This window comes from Peromyscus californicus, unplaced genomic scaffold (genome assembly GCF_007827085.1).
Source record: "Peromyscus californicus insignis strain IS unplaced genomic scaffold, ASM782708v3 Scaffold_14__1_contigs__length_90479793_seg_2, whole genome shotgun sequence".
Classification (NCBI taxonomy): domain Eukaryota; kingdom Metazoa; phylum Chordata; class Mammalia; order Rodentia; family Cricetidae; genus Peromyscus; species Peromyscus californicus.
Genome location: NW_026294436.1, coordinates 26,372,944 through 26,397,116, shown reverse-complemented (window position 1 = coordinate 26,397,116; position 24,173 = coordinate 26,372,944). Strand labels below are relative to the sequence as shown.

Sequence of the window (24,173 nt, the reverse complement as noted above, 5' to 3'; positions counted from 1 at the left end):
TAATTACAGTTGGTTGTTCCCAACAGGTGGAAGATAAGTCTCTACTGCTGAAGGAAGATGCCATATACTTCACCACAGAGTCTGAAGGACCCTGAGCTGGAGCTTTCCTGAAAGCTTCCTCACTGAGGACTAGCATTCATGGTACCAGAAGTTGTCAGGCAAGCTTCCAAAAAGAGAATCAATCCACAGTCCTATTCAGCTATGATGCCTATACAAAGGCAAAATGAAACATAATCTCTCATCTTCCTTTCTGAATACTTCAGTTTGATTGCCTAGGAGACTGGCACAAAGAAATTGAATGCCATTTTATTGCTTAATAAATGTAAAATGATTAACTTAGAGTATTAATGTGAAAACACTAATTGAACACTGTTTGTTTTGCCCTTCTCTTGTGACCTTTGATATTTACCAAACTAGCTGCCAGTAGTGCACTGAATTTCAAAGTCACCCACAGTACCTTTAATGACAGGATTCCCAGAAGCACCACCACTGCTGGAGAGCTTTGGGTTTTAGAAGATGGGGTGGTCTAGCATGTTGCTCTTAGCCAAACTGTTTCTAACCTTATGGCTTTCTACTGCCAAAGGTGAAGGTAAGTGGAAACAGGTTTGAAACAGGTACTTCCTAATCAAATGTATTTATCTGCTGCGTGTGTATGAGAATATTTTCATTTATTTTAAAACATTGGAAATAGAAAATAAACTATAAAATATTTTAAGTGAAAAATGGGAAACATATTGAATGATAAAAATTAATCTATTTGTAGATACAGTTCTGATAAACAATTAAAAGGAAAATGTAGTGGTATTTTCTCCACCTTGGGTTCTATGACCCAAAGGAGGCGGTGCTTCTTGCCATTGTAGGTGACTTCTTAAAAGGAAAGGGACAGGGGTCACGAGGCCCCTTCTCCCTTCTCCCTGCTTCCTGCTTCCTGCTTCCTGGTGTGATCCAACTGCCAGGTAGATTTGCTCCCAGTCAGAGGACATCTTCAGCTGTCTACTTGGTTCTGTATTCATGAGTGTATTTCCTCAATTTATATTCTAATAAATTTCCCTAATACTCCTTAAGCAGACTCCCATAGATTTCTTGCTTTAGGAAAATTGAATAAAAGGATTTTTCTCTGTTTTCTAAACTTCAAAGTGTGATTAGCCTCTAAGTATGATTTGGAGAAAACAAAAAATTTTTATTTTTTAAATGCATAAATAATTTTCAAAATGAAATTCAACTTAAATTAAACAAAGTCACTGACCAGAACAAAGTTTCCACAGACTCTGAACATCTCTAGGTCTCTGTGAGGTTGATTTCATCTTCACAGATTGGATATTTTAACTTCATAGTCATTAAAATGAGTCACGTTTTCCAGGTCAAACAATCAAATTATCATTCATCTAATGGAAATGTCTTTAATAAGACAAAGAAGACCACTGTTGTTTTTTGTTTTGTAAACCACGAAAATGCCAACACTGGGCTCTTTTCTGATCTCTCCAGTGAATGTAGAGAGTAGAAGGAGATTGTAATACTTCCGTATTAAGATTGTGTCTGAAGAGGATCCCCCAAAGTCCCACAACTCCACCACATCCACAGAACCACAAACGATGCCTTAAAGAAGGAGTTGGATTCTGAAATTTAGTCAATGTGCTCGACTCTGGCTTCAGAAAGATTTTTTCTACTGCTTGTGTCTTGCTAATCTTTACATATGATTAAAGCTAATTTACATAGTTCTTCATGTCTCACATAAGTTAAAAGGATGGGAACAGATTGTTATTTTATTATTAAATTTTATTTATTTATTTTACATACCAACCAAATTTCCCCTCCCTCCTCTCCTCCTGTTCTCTTCTCTCACCTCCTTTCTCCACCCCTCATCCACTCCTTGGAAAGGGTAAGGCCTCCCATGGGAGTCAACAACACATGGTATACTAAGTTGAGGCAGGACTAAGCTCCTCCCCACTGCATCAAGGCTGAGCAAGGCATCCCACCATAGAGAACGGGTTCCAAAAAAGCCAGCTCCTGTGCCAGGAACTGATTCTGGTCCCACTGCTAGGGGCCCCACAAACAGACCAAGCTACACAACTGTCACACACATGTAGAGGGCCTAGGTCAGTCCCATGCAGGCTCCCGAGTTGGTGATTTCCCAGGAGCTCATGTCAACTATCTCTGTGGGTTTCCCCATCATGATCTCAATTCCCCTGGCTAGTACAGTTCCTCCTCCCTCTCTTCAACAGGACTCCGGAAGGTTGGCCCAATGCTTGGCTGTGGATCTCTGCATCTGCTTCCATCAGTTACTGGATGAATGTTCTATGATGATAATTAGGATAGTCAACAATCTGATCACAGGAGAAAGCCAGCTCAGGCACTTTCTCCACTATTTGTCAGGAGTCTTAGCTGGGGTCATAGAACTAGAAAAGGTCATCTTGAATGAAGTAACCCAGACACAGAAAGAAAAACATGGTGTGTACTCACTCATAAGTGGACAGTAGATATAAAGCAAAGGATAACCAGGCTACAATCCATAGCCCTAGAGAAACTAGATAACAAGGAGGACTCTAAGAGACAGACACATGGATTGCCCTGGGAAGGGGAAATAGTACAAAGCTCCTGAGTAAACGGGAGTGGAGGTGGGGGGAGGAGTAGAGGGGAGGGGATAGGGGATGGGAGCATGAGAGATCAGCATGGGTGAGTTGGGGGAGAGATGGAAAGGGAGAGCAATGAAAGCGACATCTTGACAGAGGAGGCTAGTATGGGGCTAAGGAAAAATCTGGTGCCAGGATAATTATTTTTAAGATCCATCCTTACAAATTTTATAACATTATTTCACAGATTTAAACTCATTTTATTTTGTTGCCACATTTCACTTTTAGCGGTAATCCCCCCAAGAAGAGAAAAATTCCATCCTGCCGAACGACAGAAAATTTTTGCTTTCATTATTTTTTTTACATTAAAAAAATTTAGGTTTATAATATATTTCTTCCTTCCCTTCCCTACCTACAAACCATCCCATATATACCTCTTGGTTCTCAAACTCCTGGCCTCTTTTATGACTAGTTGTTATTACATACGTGTGTGTGTGTGTGTGTGTGTGTGTGTGTGTGTGTGTGTGTGTGTGTGTATCCCTAAATGCAACTAGCTCAGTTCATACTATTTTATTAGTAAATAGTGTGTGTCTGCTATTCTGTAGAGTCTGGATAATGACCTAGAATAGTCACACCTTTGATCTTGGATGGATAAGTTTACTAAAAATGAAGCAAGTCAAAGAATAAGTAGCAAGTAAGAGGTTGACGAATGAAAGATCAGCAGACAGAAAGACAGACAGACAGAAAAACGCTATTTCAGGCCCTCAAGATGTCCAGCATTAATTCTCTAGGTTAGCTAATTTATGGCAGCCATCTGGGGACTTCCCCTCTGAGAACCCTCTTGGATGATGCTTCTAAGTAAGAAAAAATAGTAACTTGATCAAATCAGGTGTTCAGAACTTCCCACGGAAATTGGAAAAGTTGAAACAGTAAGCTGGAGTTTCCAACTGCCCACCCATGGCTGGTCTTTCTGTTGTTTTCTCTACTTTTCCTGGGAATCCAGGTGGGGAAGTCCAGCAGGTTTCCTTAACATGCTTACTCAGTTAATGTGGAAATCTGCAACCCAATTTCATGATGTTACCTCTCTGTGACTTTTGCTTTTTACTTGGAATCCTCATGGCTCTGTTTTTTGGAAAGACACTTGGCTGCCATAAGAAAAAAAAAAAAGCTTGCCTCATCTCTTTCTTCAGGTTATTCTGGACAGCCAATTTGACATTTTTCTACCAGCTATTTTTTTCTGTGTATCATATATAAGATATAGAGAGACATATATGAGATATATAGATATAGATATGTATATAATCTACCTAACAATCCATTGCTTTCGATTTATTATTTTACTTTGGCTTATTGTATTCTTGGTGAACGATGTTAGTCAAAAATTTTTCAGACAGTACAGCACACCTGGTAAGCCTGAAGTGAAGGGCAGATGTTCAAAGATCATCACTGATCATCTGTATACTTTAAACCTCATTGAGAGACAATGTTAAGAAGGAATTTACAGGAAGGGGGAAAGAAGAGGAAGGAAAATGCCAATTGTGTGAACAATATAAGAACTTTGGAAAACCCCAGAAAAGGAAGGTGGAGGAGAATTAAGCCTCCCGGGGAAGGGTTGGTGACTTTCCATCCCAAGCTGCCTGAAGCCAAATACCTGTGTGAACTGGATTTTGTTTTGTTACCTGTCCACATATTGGCCAAATAGCAAAGTCAACACACTAAAGTCATGGTTTTACATGAGCAGAAAACCTTACATGCTTTTAGTAGCGAAATACTTATGTATCAAGCTTCATTAGGCACCAAGGAAACTGCCAAGGAAATTTAATCCACAAGCAGGACACACTGTGACATTAAAAGAGCAAAACACAAACAGGCAAATAGATTGCAAGGCAAATACATATTTGTGTGTGTGTGTGTGTGTGTGTGTGTGTGTGTGTGTGTGTGTGCATCCTACACTAAAGATATTTGTAAATTTCCATCAGAATGTACAGGGAGAATAATCATTTTCATTTTTGTAGTGGTTCAGTAAAAGAAGACAAGGGAGGTAAATGTTCATAGCCAGCAGCATCGCTGTTAGGTGAGTGGTGTAGAAAGGGATTTGAAGGCAGTTGGAATAGAGTTGGAGGACAGTAGCAATGTTATTTAGAAAATACCTAATATCAAATATAACAGGTTAGCGACATCAGGTTCCACAGGGCTAAATAACACAAGAAAAATAATTTTAAATGTCATGTAACATTGAGAATTAACTCTCAGTAAATAAAAATAAAATGTTTCACTATTTGTGAGGATATTACTACAAAATATTGTCAAAATTCCCAGTATACACTATATAGTCTGGGTAAAAATTAAATTGATAATGAGGGAAGCTGTGCAATGTGCATGTAAGAGCAGTATATGATTTTTGTGTTCTATTAAAATTTCATGTGGACTAACTTTCCTAAAACATAAGTCTACAAATGTATACATGTATAAAATTGTAAAATTCAATAAAAAGACCTAACAATTTACGTGTTAATTGTTTTAATGTGTTTATGCCTTTATATGTATATATCACACATACACATACAATTATCTACATTATTCTAGGAATATATATATATATATATATATATATATATATATATATATATACCTAATGTCACTAGAATTTAGTTGCATTTTGGTCTTCATTGGATTGGTCTTTCTGATTCTTTGTGCCTTGCTATTTTTAATGAAACTATATTTATTGAGAAAACTGACAAAATAAAAATTATGTTTCTGTATATATTATACTAAACTAAATACTCAGCATGTTTACCACTCCCTTAAGACAAACACGAGAAAATCCTGGTAGATACATCAATGACCTCAGTGAGAGGAATGAGAGAGGATGTTAAAGCAGGGTCTTCTCATCCAGCCACTACTCACTGTGCAGTCAGGAATCTATGATAGCATCCTGTGTCAGTTTTTACAAAGTCCTGTTAGGGTATCTTTCTGAATATTGCCAAAAACTTTATAATTCATATCAATCCAAACTATAAACTTCATATTTATTAATAATAGCATCCTGAAATATTCATATACTCAAGGAGTGCTGGTTAATTAAATACAGTAATGGATTTCACAGAGAAATTTTTATACTTATTTATGAGATACTTGAAGGTCACTCTATTCTTTGATAATCAAATGATACACCAGAAAGCACTTAAACTGTATCCACTGAAGCTAGATGAAAGGAAAAATGATCATCAAATACAAAAACACATATAATTGATGATTCATCAGTGGTGATTAGTATTTACTTCTTTACTTTTGTTTTATTTTTCCAAGTGAGATATTGTGATTATCCAAAAATAAGCCATGGAATACTACATGATGAAAAGAAATATGAAGCATTTTCCCCTGTTCGTAGTGGGAAGGCTTTCTACTACTCCTGTGAATATAATTTTGTGTCTCCTTCAAATTCCTTCTGGACCCGCATAACGTGCACAGACGCAGGATGGTCACCAACACCAAAGTGTCTCAGTGAGTAAATGCCCATCCTTAGATGAACCCTGTATGAGAAAAAAATGTTTCTTTTTTATATGAACCCTGTAAGAGGGGCTCATGGGGTCTGGAAAGTTACAGATTTGGGCTGTGGAAGGGACAGGCGCAATCTTTATATGATGTGCTATTTTTCTTACAAAAATACAATGTGGAACATATGATCAACATGTGATCTACAAAAGAAAATTACTAATTGAAAGCTGAAGATGAATGCATTTGACAACTAACAGATCTTGTCAAACATCTACTTAATAGCACTCTAGCCATGCTTTTTATGTGCAAAAAAAGTCACTTCATATAACCACTGTGTTTGAATTACCTTTTCTCTCAAATATTCTATGGAAAGATGTTTTACTTTTGTATTTTCCAAAATTCACTACATCCTTGGACTTGTTATCTATAATACATGGACCCTTCAGTGAATGTATGCCGCAAACCCCAGGATGGCAGGTGTATTAAAAGAAAATGTCAGGAAAAGGGATAGATAAATCAGTGAAGCAGGCAGCAAGAATCATCCCTTGTTGAAGAAACATTCAGAAATAAAGGAAACCATGTATATCAAAAATACTATTTTATATAAAGAAGTTTGTAAGTGGAAAAATATTTAATTTGAAAAACTGTTTCCAAAGTGGAGACATGAAATCCCTGGGAAAAACTCACATCTTAGACCAACCTGAGTTAGCAAGCTTCAGAAACTATTTGTATCATTTGCTTCAGTTGTGTCGTTCTTTTAAAAATGTTTTAATATGCAATCTAACTTTCTATTGACTTTTCCCATATTGTGAATTAATCTTTTTTTCTTCTGAAGGGCTATGTTTCTTTCCTTTTGTGGAAAATGGTAATTCTACATCTTCAGGACAAACACACTTACAAGGTGATGTTGTACAAGTCGTTTGCAATCAAGGCTACAGCCTTCAAAATAATCAAAGCACCATCGAGTGTACCGAAGAGGGCTGGTCCATTCCTCCCGAATGCGTATCCACTGGTAAGCACAACACTGTGCTCTCAGATTCTGCCATGATCTGCAATGTTTGAAATCAACAATACGGTTACAGGTTAAATACAGGTCTTTCTATTGACTTTTATCACTTGCTGTTTCTATTCGGGTCACAGCTGGGTCTAAAGTGGTATCTAAATATACTGGTTTATGTGCCTAATTCAAGTGCATGTCATAAGTAGAAATATTATGTGAGTACACTCTGAAGACAGACTGTTCATGATAAAGTCAAACCATTTTCTGTCTGCAAAACCATAATTCATAGGAGTACAAGAAATGGTTAAAGAGATTAAAAAGACCTAAAATGAGTTATAAACATTAACTGTAATTTGCACATTTTTAATCCCAAAAAAACTTTGAGTAAATGCTAATGAAAGTATTATTTTTTAAATTGACAGTATTGGCAAGGATTTCCTGGCATTATTAACAGCATTATAAATCACGTAACTTTGAAAATGAATGTTAGTGTCTTGCCACTAACCGAATATATTATTTTGATGTAAAGATTCTATGTGGACCTGCAAGCATAATGAAAACATGCCTAAACTATTCCTATAGTTAAACCTAATATAGGGTATTAGTTGAAGCCCAGGATGACCTGAAACTCATTTATGTAGCCTATCTTATCCTTGAAATCAATGAAGATCATTTTGTCTTAGCCTCCAGAATGCTGGGATGTCAGACAAGAGTTGCCATTCCTAGTTGCAAATATCTTTCAAGTAACTCTTCATTATAATAAACTATTTGAATAGTGTTGTGAGTTGCATAAAATAATACTATACCTTGAATTACATTTATCAAACATAGCAAAGTTATCACCAGTGCAAACATGTAGTCTATGTTCAGAAATAGGTGCCTGTATGTAGTTACAAATGACAACCTCTCCAAAGTTCTGAGGAGTCTGAAAAGAAATGTTGATCCTTTTTACGAGAATTAACCCCCACTCCACTTGACCCAGCATTCTTCTAGGTGACTTAATACTCCTTCAGTCTCACTAGTCCACACACACGTCTTTACAGTCTGCACTTCGGTATATGATGGTTCATCAGTGATCAGAATTTGTTTCTTCTAGATTTTTCAATTTATTATCATCAAATGGTTCATAGTTGTCTTCCCTGGAGCAAAGCTAAGGTACAGATTTTAGGTGTTGACCCCACATGAGCTCTGAGAGCATGCCTCTTCCCCCATTGCCTGGTTATCTGGATCTGTGATAAGGTTGCTGGAATCCCCACCAATGGAGGCTGCTGTGACTGTCCCATTCACACTTTCTCCTCTGGTGGAGAGTCTACTACCCAGCAAAGCACTGTCACAGTGTACTGTGTTGTAGCCTACAGTCCCTTGCACTATTACAGGTCTCTTTCTCCTATAGTGTAACTATCTCTTTGATGATTTCACAGAACCTGGTTCTAGGCTTTGGAGTAAGAGACTAGTATGGGGTGTCTCCACTTAGTCTTTTTATCCTTTTTTTTATGCTCGTTTTTATTGTTAGATACAGTATCATTTGTGAAGAGCTTTTGGACATTTTTAGAAATTTTAAGTATGCATAGACATCTTTAAATGTTCCATCAGTTTTAACATTACTTTTGGCCCTCTAGTTATAGAAGATACTCTTACAATTATAAACTTAAACTACCACCAAGTTCCTTCTTTTGTATTTTTATTTTTGATAGAACATAAAGTATGTGGAGGACAAAAAGGTTTCAAAACAGAGCAAAATCAAAATTTCCAAAGCGTTGGTGCTTTCAGTTTAAATCCCATATATGTTCAAAATGAAAACGGGAAGCTGGGGATGGACCAGCACTTAAGGATGCTGACTGCTCTTAAAGAGGACTGTGGTTTTCTGCACCCATGTACCAGCTCACAACCCTCTGTACCTCCAGTTCTGGATTTTCCAGTGCCATCTTCTTACATCTCAGGATGCCATGTGTGCAGGTGGTGCACACATACACATTTTGGAGAACACTGCTGCATATAACAAAAAAAATTAAATGTAATGATTTTCAGCCATTACCAAAAAAGACAGCAGTCAGGTTTGATTATAGGGGGGATGTTTATAAACATCAGCTGATAAAGTTTATTGGAGGATGTAGACAAATTTCTAAATGCTCTTATTAAATAAAAAACACAGAACCAAATATAGGGGTGAAAGCCTTAGAGAGATCAGGGAAATAGGGAAAGCCACCAGCCAACCTTACCTCACCAACTCTGCAGCTTCCGGATGCCATGACTTCCTGTTTACCCATACCTATATGCCTTGCTGTTCTGCAGTCTCATTTGCTCTCTCCATTCAGCTATACCACTTCCTCTTCCTACACAGCTCTGTCACTTCCTGTCTGTCTGTACAGATCTCCAGACCTCCATGGCTAACTAGTTTTGGAATTTAAGGCATGTGCCACCACACCTGGCTCTGTTTCCAGTGTGGCCTTGAACACACAGAGATCCTGCCTGCAAGTGATAGGATTAAGGGTGTGTGCTACCGCTGCCTAACTTCTTTGTTTACTTATAATGGCTGGCCTTTTTCCTCTGATCTCCAGACAAGCTTTATTTATTAAAGCAAAAATGAAATATCACCACATTTCAGAACAAATAAAATATCACCACAGGAGAAAAACAAGAAAGTATTTTTTCTAGCATTAGAACTCTTACGAAATGGTATTATCACTTTCCTGGTATGATTGGATTTCTTTTTCTGACTACCATGACAATTACTACGAATTTGGAGGAGTAAAACAGTATAAATCCATTCCCTTATGGTTTTGAAGACCAGAGATCCAAGGTAGTGTCTCTGGGCTGAAGTCAAAGTGCTGGTCTCCCTGTTTGTTTGTTTTTTTATTTTCTCTGAGAAGGGTTCTCTCCACCTGCCTTTTTAGTAGCAAGCTTTTACTTGTTTTGTTTGGTGAGGGCCATCCTCCTTCAATTTCGAACCCAGTAGTTTGTCATATTTGAACATTTCTACCTCACTATCCCTACCTCCACCATTGCGTTGTATTCTGTCATAGCAGACCATCTACGGTAACCCTTGTCTCAAGATCCTTAATCACAATTCTAAAGTTACTTTGACTTATAAAGTAATAGTCTTCAGTCTGGAAGCATAAAATATAGCTTCAGGTGGGGCATATCATTAAACCTACCAAAGTAATTAACAGTAAAATAGAAACCTTGTAATTACTTTTAAAATATTTTTAATTGACAATAGTTTTATTTTCATACAATATATGAATTCTTTTTCCCTATCTTCTCCAAGATCCTCCCTATCTCCCCTCATCATAAACCCACACCTTGTCTCTCTCTCTCTCTTTCTCTCTCTCTCTCTCTAAAACAAACAGGCATCTAAAAATATGAATAAGATAAAACAAAAAGAATATGGAATAGAACAAAACAAAACAAGCAAATGGAGGAAAAAGAGGCAAGGAAAAATGAAAAGAAACACAGCTAGGCATAGAAACACACAAGTTCACACACAGAGAAATCTCATAAACACAAAATTGGAAACCATAACATACAAAGGACTTGCAACATACAAACTGTAACACAACATGCAAAGGACTTTCGAATTTTATTTAAAAAAAAAGCTGCAAGAATGCCATTGAATTTGTTTTGTGCTATGCATGGGGCATGTCACACTTTTTTTTTTTTTTTTTTTTTTTTTTTGGTTTTTCGAGACAGGGTTTCTCTGTGTAGCTTTGCGCCTTTCCTGGAACTCACTTTGGAGACCAGGCTGGCCTCGAACTCACAGAGATCCGCCCCGCCTGGCTCTGCCTCCCGAGTGCTGGGATTAAAGGCGTGCGCCACCACCGCCCGGCCCATGTCACACATTTTATCTATTGTTTTTATAGAATTATGAGGTGCTATGTAAAGTGAATAAAATAAGTGAAACTTTTTAAAAATAAAATCTGTTAATAAATATGCATACCTATATGAAGTTGTTTTAACCTATTCAGTTGTACCTTTCGGCTACTTCAAAGAGATCATTCCTCCTGTGATTTCACTCTCTTTCCTTAAAAAAAGGATTAGATAAAAGAAGGAAGAATATGAGAAGGTCGGGTAAAGGATAAAAAAAAGCTAGAGAGGTGTCTTCAGCTCCATGTTATAAATAAGATGTTTGCACAGTTTTCTTTGCCGTTTAAATTATCTGTGTTCTACAGCTGGTTTATATAATCTTCATAAAACTGCGTGTGGTGAAAACACCCACAGTGCATTTTGAGAGAACACCTTAAAACTAATGTTTTATTCCATAATTTGATGATATAGAGGATAAACAAGTATCGGTCATCATAATTCATACATAGATGTGAGAAATAGCTGAGGTGGTGGATTTTGGTTTTAGGAAACAAAAGAATAGCAATTTTCTTTTTGATTTTACAATCTCAGAAAAAAAAACTGTATCTTGTATAATATAAGGAAATTGATTTAAAGGGAATGGGAGGAAAAGAAGTAACCTTGGCTTTTAGTTAAATAGGGAGACTTCTTTTCCTCCGTTAAGGACTTCCTCCAACCTGCACCACACACTTGTCATCTCATGCGATGGTGGATACTGGTTGTCATCAGGAATCACCCAATAGGCAGGCTTCTGGGTATGTCCATGAGCATCTACTAGACTGAGTTAAGTAGACTGGGTTAACTAGACTGAGTTAACTAGCCTGGGTTACCTAGACTGGGTTAACTATACTGGATTAACTGCAGAAGACATACTCTACACTGGGCAACATCATTCCATGGGCTGAGAACTCTGACTCACAGGAAGGGAGTGAGCTGATCACCAACAGTGATCTCTCTCTGCCTCCTGACTGCAAACACAGCTGACCAGCTGCTTCACGCTCTCACCACCATGACTTCCAGAGCACAATGACTGTGCCCCCAGATTGTGAGCCAAAATCCAAGAGTCGAAAACATTTCCTTTCATGAGTTCCTTTTGCCAGGTGTTATCATAGCCACAATATCAGTTATCAATATATTCTGTGCTGCTCACCTAAGGTAAAATTCCACTTAACTAATTTTATCTTCTTTTGGTGTTTTTCTTCTCAGAGGTTCTTCATAAATAAGTATAGCATATTTTCTCAGTTTATATGATTGAACTTTCTTCAAGCAATCATTTCTGTAGCCAGAAATCACTAAAGTCTTGATATTGTGTTTAGCACTCTACTTTCATTGGTTCTGTTTAAGTCTGTACTTTGATTGTCTCTCAAACATTCAAATGCTGTGTTCTTAAATTCAGCAGGGAAATGTGGGCCTCCTCCACCTATTGACAATGGAGACATCACCTCCTTCCCATTGCCAGAATACCCACCATCATCATCAGTTGAATACCAGTGCCAGTTCCTTTATAAAATGCAGGGCAGTAAGAATGTAACATGTAGAAATGGAGAGTGGTCAGAGCCACCAAAGTGTTTAGGTAAGTACCTCATTCTCATAGACAGTGAGAAAGTCGGTTTCATAATTGAGGTATTTTTCTTTTTATAACGCATTCACATATTATAATTGCTATTTTATAGAGTGCATGATTGCCAAATATCAGCATGTGAAGAAAGTAAGATTATTAAATTTTTTATATAAAAAATAGCTGAAAAATTGCATGTTATTCATCATTTAGCTTTTATGAACATGTATTGTTGTCCATAAAACTGCACGCCAGCATACTATTTCCATACCTGTATACACTTTGCTGTAACTAAAGCCAGCATCTCTCATACACCCACCCCTTCCTTTATATATGTCACCTAATTCTACTAATCACTGTCAGGCAGTCAAGAGGAATTTTAGCTTTTCTTTCCACTGTGTGAGAAAGGACACAAAGGACTTGTCTTCCCATGTTTGATTCATTTCACTTATGTCCTCCAACCTCCATCACTGAGCCTTCCCACTCACTCCACTCACACTCTACTACTCACTGTCACATGATCAGGAGGACTTTTCCTTTTTAATTTTCACTGTAAAAGAGAATACATGAGACTCATCTTCCTCTCTTTGGCTCATTACACTTAATGTCCTCCACAGCCATTTTCTCACTCACATAATAAAAAAATTATCTATGATGCCTGAACAATATTTCATCGTATAAACATATGATTTTTGCCATTTGGAATGGTCAGGATTTTGCTGCTATTGACATTTTCAGTCCCATTTTTATTTAGCTTGCACAGCTTTTAAATTTCAAATTCTTCTGTCTCAATCTGTTTCCAACTCTATCTTGTCTATCAATGTTTTCATTCATTTTTCCATCACCTTCCTTATTTCCTTTAATAGTTTTTATGTTTTCTTGAAAACCATTGCTTTTTACAAAATGGTTCATTTAAATCCTTCATATGACCTTTATCCATGTCAGTCTATTTGGAGTTTATTATAACATGAATTGCTAAATGGTCTTTTAATAAAAAACCTGAAACCAGATACTGGGGGTAAATGCTAAAAGATCAGAGAGACAAAGGAACAAGCCACCTCTTACCTCTAGGACTCCTCAGTCTAAAAAGCTTTCCTCAGCTGAAAGACTTTAGTTCCTGTCTCCTCATACCTTATATACCTTTCTCTGCCCAGCCATGTCATTTCCTGTCTCAACCTTCCTAGTGTTAGGTTTAAAGACATATGACTCCCAAGTACTAGGATTAAGCCACTACTGTCTGGCTCTGTTTCTCTCCTAGACTGAGTCAGTTTCATGTAGTCCAGGATGGCTTTGAACTCACAGAGATCCATATGGATCTCTGCCTCCTGAGTGCTAGGATTAAGGGTGTGTGTGCCATCACTGCCTGACCTCTATGTCTAATCTAGTGACTGACTCTGTCCTCTGATCCTTAAGCAAGTTTATTAGGGTAAACAATATATCACCACATTTTCCCTTTTTTGTCTAAAATAATAAAAGAAGTGTATAACTAATATAAGAAAAACTATATTCAATAAGTATATACAATATGTACAGTCAAGAATTATATTAATAATATCTAGTCCATTAACATTTGGCAGATTCAGAGAAATTTCTCCATATTTTATCCTATTTTGGTGAGTCCAAAGTGTTGTACCTAATTCACTTTCTACTCTAACTTGTATTACCAACTCAAAACTATCCTTTGATGTTTTTTAAACTTATACACTTTACACCTCTCTAGTGAGTTTCTTTTCTGAATTTGTTAACAAGGAAAACTATAACTGTCTAATCTTCAACTAACAAGGAAAATTATAACTATAATTATCTAATCTTCAACTCCTTCAGAGACACAAGAAGGAAATAATATTACCTGAGTAAACAGGAAGTGCAAGCAAGTGACTTACAAAAAATGTGAGAAATGGCATAAACAGCTGGCTGCCTGGACAGTCACCTAAGATTTCTCTGCAACATTGGGGCATCCATCTTCGACTTACAGACCTAGCATATCTGAAAAATTCATCTGTGAAGCAGGATTTTCTAAAGGACCTTCCTGCCTTGTCTTGGCAAGGTTCAGCAGTCCTTTCTTTTGTGTCCTGTTTGTCCATTTTGGACAGCATATTGTCAGCAGTTGCGGCAGGGCACTTTCTTGCCCATTGGCTAACTTCTTCCACAAAGAAAGGTAACTCCATAACGAGTTTCTTTGATATCCATCATTTTCTCTGAAGTAGATTGGTGCTGCCAGGAGCAGACATGTATCATAATCATAAAAAAATCTATTTTTATTAAAACATCTTAAATGCCATATTCTGTAGACCTCTGAAGTATTTGAAGATGACCTGTCTATATAAAATATATCTGTTTAAACTTGAAAATATACCTAATATGACTACAAGTTCAATTGTAATAACAAACTACCAACTTGCATTTCTTTATATCCTAATTAGTTGCTAATAATAACTTTCAAGGACTAGCAATTTGCATTATATTGTTAAATGAGTTTTATAGGCACAATACCTTGAAAAAATTAGAAATGTATGTACAGTATGTTCTAACAAAATTAATCTCAACTTCGTATCAATATACAAAATTTATATACATTATACAAAAATCCAACCCAATGTAAAATATTTAAAAGTAGTAGTTGCTTTTTAAAAGTAGATTCAATTATCTACCTTTTTATCTTGTCATATCCAATATCCTCCCTTTTTTCTTTTCAGAGTAGATTCAATAATCTACCCTTTCATCCTATTATTTATATTTCTCTCTTTTTTTCAAGGTAGATTCAATAATCTATGTTTTATCTATACCCTCTTTTTTTCTGAGTAGATTCAATAATCTACCCTTTTATCTAGTCAGCTCTTACACAGCCTTGAGGATATCTATGACTGGGTAGTTCCTGTAATGTTACTGCATAGATTAACAATGGCTGTTTTAACGCCTTCAGCTGTTTCTCTGTAACATTATAATGCAATGTTGAGATTGGTTCTCCTTTAAATTCTTATGCTGGGTCTGAATATCTGAATAAAACAAGATCTATGATCTGTTTTAACAAGTTTTTCTAAAACTTTTATCTTAGCACTCATATTAACCAACTTTTTAATGATACAACAAAAATGATCAAATAAATAATTGGCATTACATAAATCCCATTAACATTAAATATCCTCTGATTTAATTGTTCCATTTTCAGACCAAATATCTTCCATTATAGTAATGTTTCCCTTTTTTTTTTTTTTTTTTGGTTTTTCGAGACAGGGTTTCTCTGTGTAGCTTTGCGCCTTTCCTGGAACTCGCTTTGGAGACCAGGCTGGCCTCGAACTCACAGAGATCCGCCTGGCTCTGCCTCCCGAGTGCTGGGATTAAAGGCGTGCGCCACCACAATGTAGGAAAAAACTTTCCTTTACCTAATTTCTCCCTTTAAGAAATCTTAATTGACTCACCAAATCTGCGGACTGTGATGATTCAGATGATGGTGTGGCAGCAGCCCGAGGAGGGGTCTCAGAGAAAGCTATGATCCACCAATAGAGGGGAGAAGGGGGGTGTGCAGTAACAGCTAATTCTGGCGTGTTTGGATCCTGGGCCTGGAGAATTTGCTGCAGACAGGCTGCAACAAAAGCTTAGCCTCGAGCCTAGGCGGGGTAGAGATTCTGGCCTCCTGTAGCTGGGGCCTGAGCAGGGGACTGCAAGCATGAGCCTCCGTTCCCTGGCGGCGAGCCTGTGGTCCCGGTTTTCCTGCTCGTGGGTCCCCAGTTGCTTATAGAGGTTTTTTTTGTTTTGTTTTGTTTTGTTTTTTTGTTTTTTTTTTCCCTTTGGATGCCTTTTCCCACATACCCTCCCACCCCGGGCTACTGGTCTAGGGATCCTTGGCAGGGAGGATGCTGGGTATCCGACTTTCCAGCATGTCCATCTCGCTCTCTTGGTGCTCTCTTGGTCCTCTCACAGTTATGAGGTCGACCAGCTGTTCCTTTGAGGTTCCGTTCTCTTTTTCCTGAATTCGTGCTCCACAAGTTGTATGCCAGATGTAACACAAAATCTAAATGGTCTTTTAATAAAAAGCCCAGAAGCAGATTTTGGAGTAAATGCTGAAAGACCAGAGAAGCAAAGAAACAAGCCACCTCTTAACCTCTAGGACTCCTCAGTCTGAACAGCTTTTTCAGCTAAAACATTTTAGTTCCTGTCTCCTCATGACTTATATACCTTTCTCTGTCCAGCCATGTCATTTCCTGTCTCAGTCTACCTAGTGCTGGGATTAAAGGTGTGTGCCACCACTGCCTGGCCTCTACATTTCATCTAGTGGCTTGTTCTGTTCTTTAATCTTCAGGTAAATTTTATTAGGGTACAGAATATATCATCACAGTTTATTACTGGAGAAGTAATGAACCTTTGGAGGAGTCTTGTTAGTCTTAGTAGATTTAATTTTTAAAAGCTATTAGAAAATACATGATACAATAATCACTATTCATAGTTACAATTTTGTGACTGAACGATGAATATTATGAGGGTAATTATGACTTGTCTTTCTAATCACAGTACTTTTAACTATGGCAATCTCACTGAACATTAGATATGAATATCATAAACATGTCAAAGTTAAAATTCTGTATCTTTACCCAATACCTAAATCAATAAAAACAACCATGAAAATCTTAAAATACAAGTGTCTTATTTCATTGATGTTAGGAAACTTTGATGATGAAATCTAATTTCACATTTAAATGTATTATTTTGACATCATTTAAAATTCAGTATTTCCTAATTCCTTATGTTGGTTTTATTCAGATTTTCCAAATACAGAATTAATGCTTGATGGCTGAGTTCTGTACGTGTATGAATTACTTAATATTTTGGTTTTTTTTCTTTCAGATGCATGTGTAACATCAGAAGAAATTATGGAAAAACATAATATAACTCTCAAATGGAGAGAATTTGGAAAGATTTATATCCGATCAGGAGACTATGTTGAATTTAAGTGCAAATTTGGATATAAACAGGCAAAAACATCACCTCCATTACGTACAACGTGCAATGATGGTCACATCGATTATCCCACTTGCTCAAAAAAACATTCTTGGTTCAGTGGATGAATGAACCTTTGTTTAGAAATATGCATGCATATTATTAATACAGTTTCACTTTATGTTTGAAGTATTGTGTAACTCATTTCTTCTCATAAGTATAAACTTGTGCTGATATATGGTGATTAATTTGGAGCCCGAGAGACTGCTGCCACAAATGCAAAGCAGTGCATTCCGAACTCCTAAAGCAGAGTGGGCTGTGCGCTAGTACAGTAACTAGTGGTAATAAAATAGATGCAATTACTTCAGTGTCTGTTTCCACACATCTCTTCTCAAAATCTCTCCAGTCTTCCTCAGTACCTTTGGATCTAACTCTCTGATTCACAATAAACTGAAGTCATGTTGTCTCAGTCTCCAAATTAGTATTATTTCACAAACATATAGCAATCAAACTCTCATACTTAACATTGCTAATGAATATAAATAATTCCAACGTGATCTTTTCACTCATCTTAAACAGCCTTCCCTTAATTACTTCTGGCTAAAAAAAAAAAGTTTACCTTTTCAAAATGTTGAAATCTAAAAGATAAAAGTGTAGGTGTCAAAACAGAGCAGATATCTTGAAACCTTCTACTACGCAAGACCAGTTATTCAAAGGTCACGGAAATGTTTTACTATTACTAGTAAAAATAATTTTAAAAGTAATTGTGTTTAACTTTGTTACCAGTGAAGATAGTTGTCTATCAGCATCACTGTAACAAATTGCCATAAATTGGATGCGCTGACTTAAAAGGCACTCATGTCATGAAGTTCTACAGAACAACATTTCTAAGATGATGGCACAAAATTTAGTACCTGACCAGGGCTTGCTTTGTCTTTCATAGGTGCCACTGCCTGGCAGCATTTGGCAAGGAAATGCTCTGTAGTTTCCTTTTTAATGAAACTGACTCCATTAGTGAGGAAAATCTTCCCGACACATTCACCAGGAAAACCCCATTTTTGGTATCTTTATGAAGGTGATATGGAAGCAGCACATAATCGTTAGGGAGAAACCATTTTAAGACTATAACAAAGGAATGGTAAAGCCATTCCATGGAGATGGAAACAAAAAAAACAGCATGATGGTTAGTCACATCAGACAGAACAGAACTTAAAACAAAAACAAAAAAGAAAAATTACGGTCATTGTGTAATGATAAAATCATTACAATTTTATTATATATATATATATATATATTAGGTATGTGTATGACTTACTTCATATAAGAAACGTATTTACAGACCTGAGAGAAGAAATACATTTATGTGCATCAACAATTAGGATCTTCTACGACCCTCTTTTAAATGTGGATTAACCAGACAGACAGAAGCACAACATACAGCAACACTAGACTTGAATGATATATTATTATACATATTGTCTTGATCTTCAGAATTACATTGGTTCACAAACATGTAAAATCAAACTGACACACTTCACATTACTAATGGACATAAGTAACTGGATCTGTGAGATACATGCATAGAGTGCCACCTACAAGAGCGGTGCACACATCAAAGGCATGTAAAACATTCTCCAGGATAAATTATATGCTACACAAGGAAACCCAATTTTAAAATCTAATTGAGTTTTTACTCTCACCTCCTCACAATGCTACTCCCTGCCATCTGAAGATCAGCATGCAGAGCCTTTGGAGCCGTGTGCATATCCCACAGGTAGCATTTCACAACCCTGGGACTCCAAGCCCTGACTGCGTAAGGACTTGCATTTGACTGTACACTACAAAGGAACACTCTGCTCCCCCGCCTCCTATCACCTGGGAAACTAACAGTGTCATCTGAAGTCCTGTGCTGTCTGCATGCCTGTGTGCCCTACTGGTCACCCACACCTCATTCCTTCTTACCAGTACTTCTAAGGAAATATAGTGACAACCTTTTTCTTTGTTTTTAACGGGAAACAATTGTATTCAATATATTCCAATCAGTTTTCTCTACCCCAACTTCTTCCAGAGACTCAAACCACCCTCATCCACCCAATCCACACTCTTTCTTTCTCTTTCTTTTTACAAAGCAAACAAATAGGCCAAAAGAAAAAAAGACAAGCAAACAAACAAAAACAAACAAAACAAGCCAAAGAAAGAGAGAAAAAAGAAAAACATAAGAAACCCATGCACATACACAAACAGAAACCGTAAAGACACAATTTTAAAAACCACACTATAAAGGCAAAACACCAGTAAGACAAAAGAAGTGCTTCCAAAAAAGAAATCTGAGGTTAAAATCTATAAAAATATCGTTGAATTTGTTTTCTATTGGCCATCTATTTCTGAGCGTGGAGCCTACCTATTAGTGTGGCTAATGATGTGCTCTAGCAGGCCCAAGTGTGGCAAAGAAGGCACCAACAGGTCTTGCCCTCTCCCTCTCCTTTGCTAAACCACTAGGTAACATTCCTAATGCCAGCCACCATGATCTATTTGGCCACGTTCTTATGCCTGACTCATCCCTGAAGCTGATCACAAAGATCCAATTATCAAAACATCAACCAGCAATCAAAAATTTCCATTTGGCTACCTCAATTAACATGTCCAATCAGAACTTACCAACCCATCCTAGCTCATTCTAACACTGACTGCCCATTTTTCCCTCTCAAAATTAAGACCTGCGGTGGTGGCGCACGCCTTTAATCCCAGCACTCGGGAGGCAGAGCCAGGCGGATCTCTGTGAGTTCGAGGCCAGCCTGGGCTACCAAGTGAGTTCCAGGAAGAGGCGCAAAGCTACACAGAGAAACCCTGTCTCGAAAAACCAAAAAAAAAAAAAAAAAAAAAAAAAATTAAGACCTGCAAAGCTATTTGGTGCTGTTCCTTCTGAATTCAGATTTAACCACCTTGGATCACTTTGTGTTGGAAATTGGTGTTTGAGTGTGGGCTGTGCTAATCCTGGGTCCAGAGGGGAGCACCCTGTGGTCTGTGGATCTCTTCAGTTAATATACTCAAGGAGACATCATTGGGGAAACTAAATTTTTTTTGCAAGCATGTGTCAATTATGGATAGTTTCATAGTTAGAAGTGAGAGCCCATGTCCACTTCCCTTTCTCAGCACTGAAATGACACTTTAGGACATTTTGCTATACCTATAGTTCAGCCATAATCAAAGAAGCTTCCTCTTACAGTAGATGGGAAGTAAAACAGAGGTCTACAACTAGAAAAAAATGCAGAGTCTGAGAAATTTGGAAACATGAAGTCCTCAGTGGGATGTCTTCATCAAACCACTCCTCTCACTGTCCAGCGCACTATGCAGAAGAGGAGGCGGGAAGAGTCGGAGGGGACTGATGATACCAAAGGAACAGTGTCCTTCTGACACAACAGAGTCGATTCACATAGAAATGTACAGAGACTTTAGCAACATACACAGCATCTCTGCACAGGTTCAAGCCGGACAGGGTCCTAGTGACAACCTTCTTGCTCCAGTCCCATTGCAAAAGTAAAAAACATCAGGTAAGACCAAGATGATATGTATCTCCTAAAATTAGTACTCCCATGATAATGTTCATTGAAAAAACAAATTAGATGACACAAAAACAATGAACTCAAATTAGCAATTGTAGGGGCTGGAGAGATGGATCAGTAGCATGTACTGCTCTTTCAGAGGAACAGAACTTTTTCAGAGCACTCACCTAAGAAGGCTCAAAACCACCTGTCCCTCCTGCTCCAGGTGATCTCATGCCTTCCTCAGGAACACATGTTCACATAAATCAAACATACACACAAACATACACATAGAGAGAGAGAAAGAGGGGGCTAGGGAGAGGTGTGGGAGAAATAGAATACATCTTTTAAGAAGTAACACTTCTAAATATGTTAGAGGAATTCAAAGAGGGTATGACTAAACATTGGAATGAAGACCAAGAAAACACAAACCAACCGTTGGATGAAATAAGTAATACAATTCAGGATGTGGAAATAAAACTCAATAAAGAGATAGATATCTTGAAGAAAAAAAAAACTCAAAATGAAACTTGAAATGAAAATGGCAGTGTGTCTGACGGAAAGCTGAATGAATCCATTGGAGGAGACATTATCAGGACTTGAATACAAGATGGAGGAATTGGAGCACTCTGAGAAATAAAGTGGTAAGTGTGGTGGTATTTTACTTGTACTGAAATGTGATTTTAATTGTATGTTAATAAATAAAGTTGTCTGGGGGTCAGAGCTATTAGAGCCATAGCAAGTGCGTGGCAACGGTGGCGCACACCTTTAAGGACCTGGAGGGCGGTACATTTAGGCAGTGACGAGGCAGTAACATGTTTGGGTTTACAACCAATGAGAAGGCAGAACAGGAAGACTTTAAAGACATACACACAGGAAGTAGGTCTTTTTTCGGAGAGCTCTCTTGGCTGAAGAGGATCCCTGAATCAGGAAGGGTAAGGCTCTTAGCTCTGACCTCTTGGCTTTCTTCTCTGAATTGGCTCTGTGTTTCTTATTTAATTAGACCGTTGGTTACATCTACAGGTAAGTCTAAATAAAATTCTTGAAACTGAGCATTTAGGAACTCTGGGATTTTGTGAAAAGAAATAATCCACAAAACAGAGACACAGGAGAAGAAATTCAGATGAAAGACACAAAATATTCAAGGGAAAGAAATCCATGTCCAGGTGCAGAAGACATACAGAACAACAAATAAGAATTCCCAGGAAAAAAATCCACAATGTCACCTAGTACAAAACACAAAATTCACATAACAAAGAAAGAATAGGTGAATGCTGCAAAATGTTTTCATTACAAGGATGTAATGTTGTCCCAATGTATGCAAATATACGAATACATTGCAGTTGATAATAGAATCAAGAATGAAAACCATGTGGTCATGTCAATGGATACAGAAAAGCATGCTAACAAAACTTAAAGAAACAGGAGCAGGAGGCTCAGCTCAGCAAAATAATGGTCATACAAGACAAACAGCCAACATTAAACTGAACAAGGGAAAATGAATTATTTTTTTTCTGACATTCTAAGACAAGGATGCCCACAGTCACCACCATTAAACAACATAGTACTTGTAATGTTTGCCAAAACAAGATTTAAGAAAAATGAAAGAGATACATATAGCAAATTACCCTAAATTGCATGTATTATGATACTTGAAGGCCCCTGGTGACTCCTTCAGAAGATTTTAATATTTGATAAACAATTGTGATGCAGTATCAGGATATAGAATCAACACACAAATATCAGTATTTTTGTACATGGGAATAATGACTGTTCTGAGAAATATACCAGGAAAACAATTTTATTCACAACAGCCATCAAAATTACCTCAGAATAGGTCCCGGGCAGAGGGATCGAGTCAGTGGAGTGTCTGCCTTGTGAACATGAGGACTTGAGCTGGCTCCCCAGTGCCTGTGTCAAAAGCTGGGTGTGACATCACAAGAGACTAATTCTGGAAGTGGAGAGGCTGTTGACGTTGTTTCTTAGAGCTCACTTCACACACACACACACACACACACACACACACACACACACACACACCTGAAAATTAAACACAGCCCTTAATCCTTTACATTCTTCTAGGAACTAGATTAAAAAAAAAATTTAATGTTCCTATGGAAACACAAATATACAAAACAATCCTGAGCAAATAGATCAATTCTGAAAGTATAGGAAATCCAATTACAAATGATATTTCAACTGAGCATTCATCTGACAGAAAAATAAATATCAACCCTAACAGAATGAATAGGATAGAAATGAACCCATGAAGCTGCCACCTGACTATTCATAAAGGAATAAAACATCTTTTGTAAGAAAAATTAAATCTTCAATAAATGGTGCTTGGACAACATGATACCCATACAGAATTCCCAAACTACTTCTTATCCTATGGGAAAAAAACCTTCAAATAGCATTAAAGGCCTTAATTTAAGGTATGAAACTTTAGAACTGCTGAAAGAAAATGTAGAGGAATTCTCCAAAAAATACATATAGGCCATGGCTTTCTGGTAGGACCCAAATAGCTGTGTAAATAATGGTGAAGATCAATAATTAAGATTGTATTAAATTAAATGGTTTCTTTACCATAAATGGGGAAACAATCAGCAGAGAGAACAGGAGAAAGGGTTTTCTAATTCGGATGACAGAGCATAAATGTATAGAACATATAGAGGTTTATAAAAACTAAATACCAAGAGAACAAAAAAATCCACTCAAAAATTGTGTGATGAATTGAATATGCAGTTCTCAAAACAAAAAACATAAAATGCCAATTCATATATTTTTTTAAAAGACATATTTCTCCACCATGGAGGTGAAACTTGAAAATACATTGGGATTCCATCTCACCTGAGGCAGGACGGCAACAGAGAAACAAGAAACAACAAACACCAATGAAGAAGCAGTGTGGGGGAACTTATGCTATGTCTCCTCTAAAATCAGGACTCCCATGATAATGCTCCTTGAGAGAACAAATTAGATGACACAAAGCCAATGAACTCAAACTAGAAATGACAGGTGCTAGAGAGAGTTATACTGATTCTATACTGCCTTTGTGAAAATGAGTTTTGAACTTTTCTTAGGTTTTTCCACCTCTGGGCATTTGGGTGAAGTAAGTAAATTAAGAATATAACACAGATACCTGCAACGGCATGTTGGTAACCACACCATTCTCCTCTAAGTTATTAAAACAACCTTAGTTCTTTAAAACAAGTACGCATGTGCAG

General features: G+C 37.2%; 1 protein-coding gene across 1 annotated transcript; it reads left to right on the top strand.

Moving 5' to 3' along the window:
* The first annotated feature begins 516 nt into the window (after positions 1-516).
* On the top strand, positions 517-17,532 carry LOC128109559 (complement factor H-related protein 2-like). Its single transcript, XM_052736707.1, has 6 exons — positions 517-589; positions 5,880-6,074; positions 6,904-7,080; positions 10,195-10,200; positions 12,308-12,484; positions 17,312-17,532. Exons 1-6 carry the CDS (start codon positions 517-519, stop codon positions 17,530-17,532), a joined length of 849 nt encoding a protein of 282 aa, XP_052592667.1.
* The last annotated feature ends 6,641 nt before the right edge of the window (positions 17,533-24,173 follow it).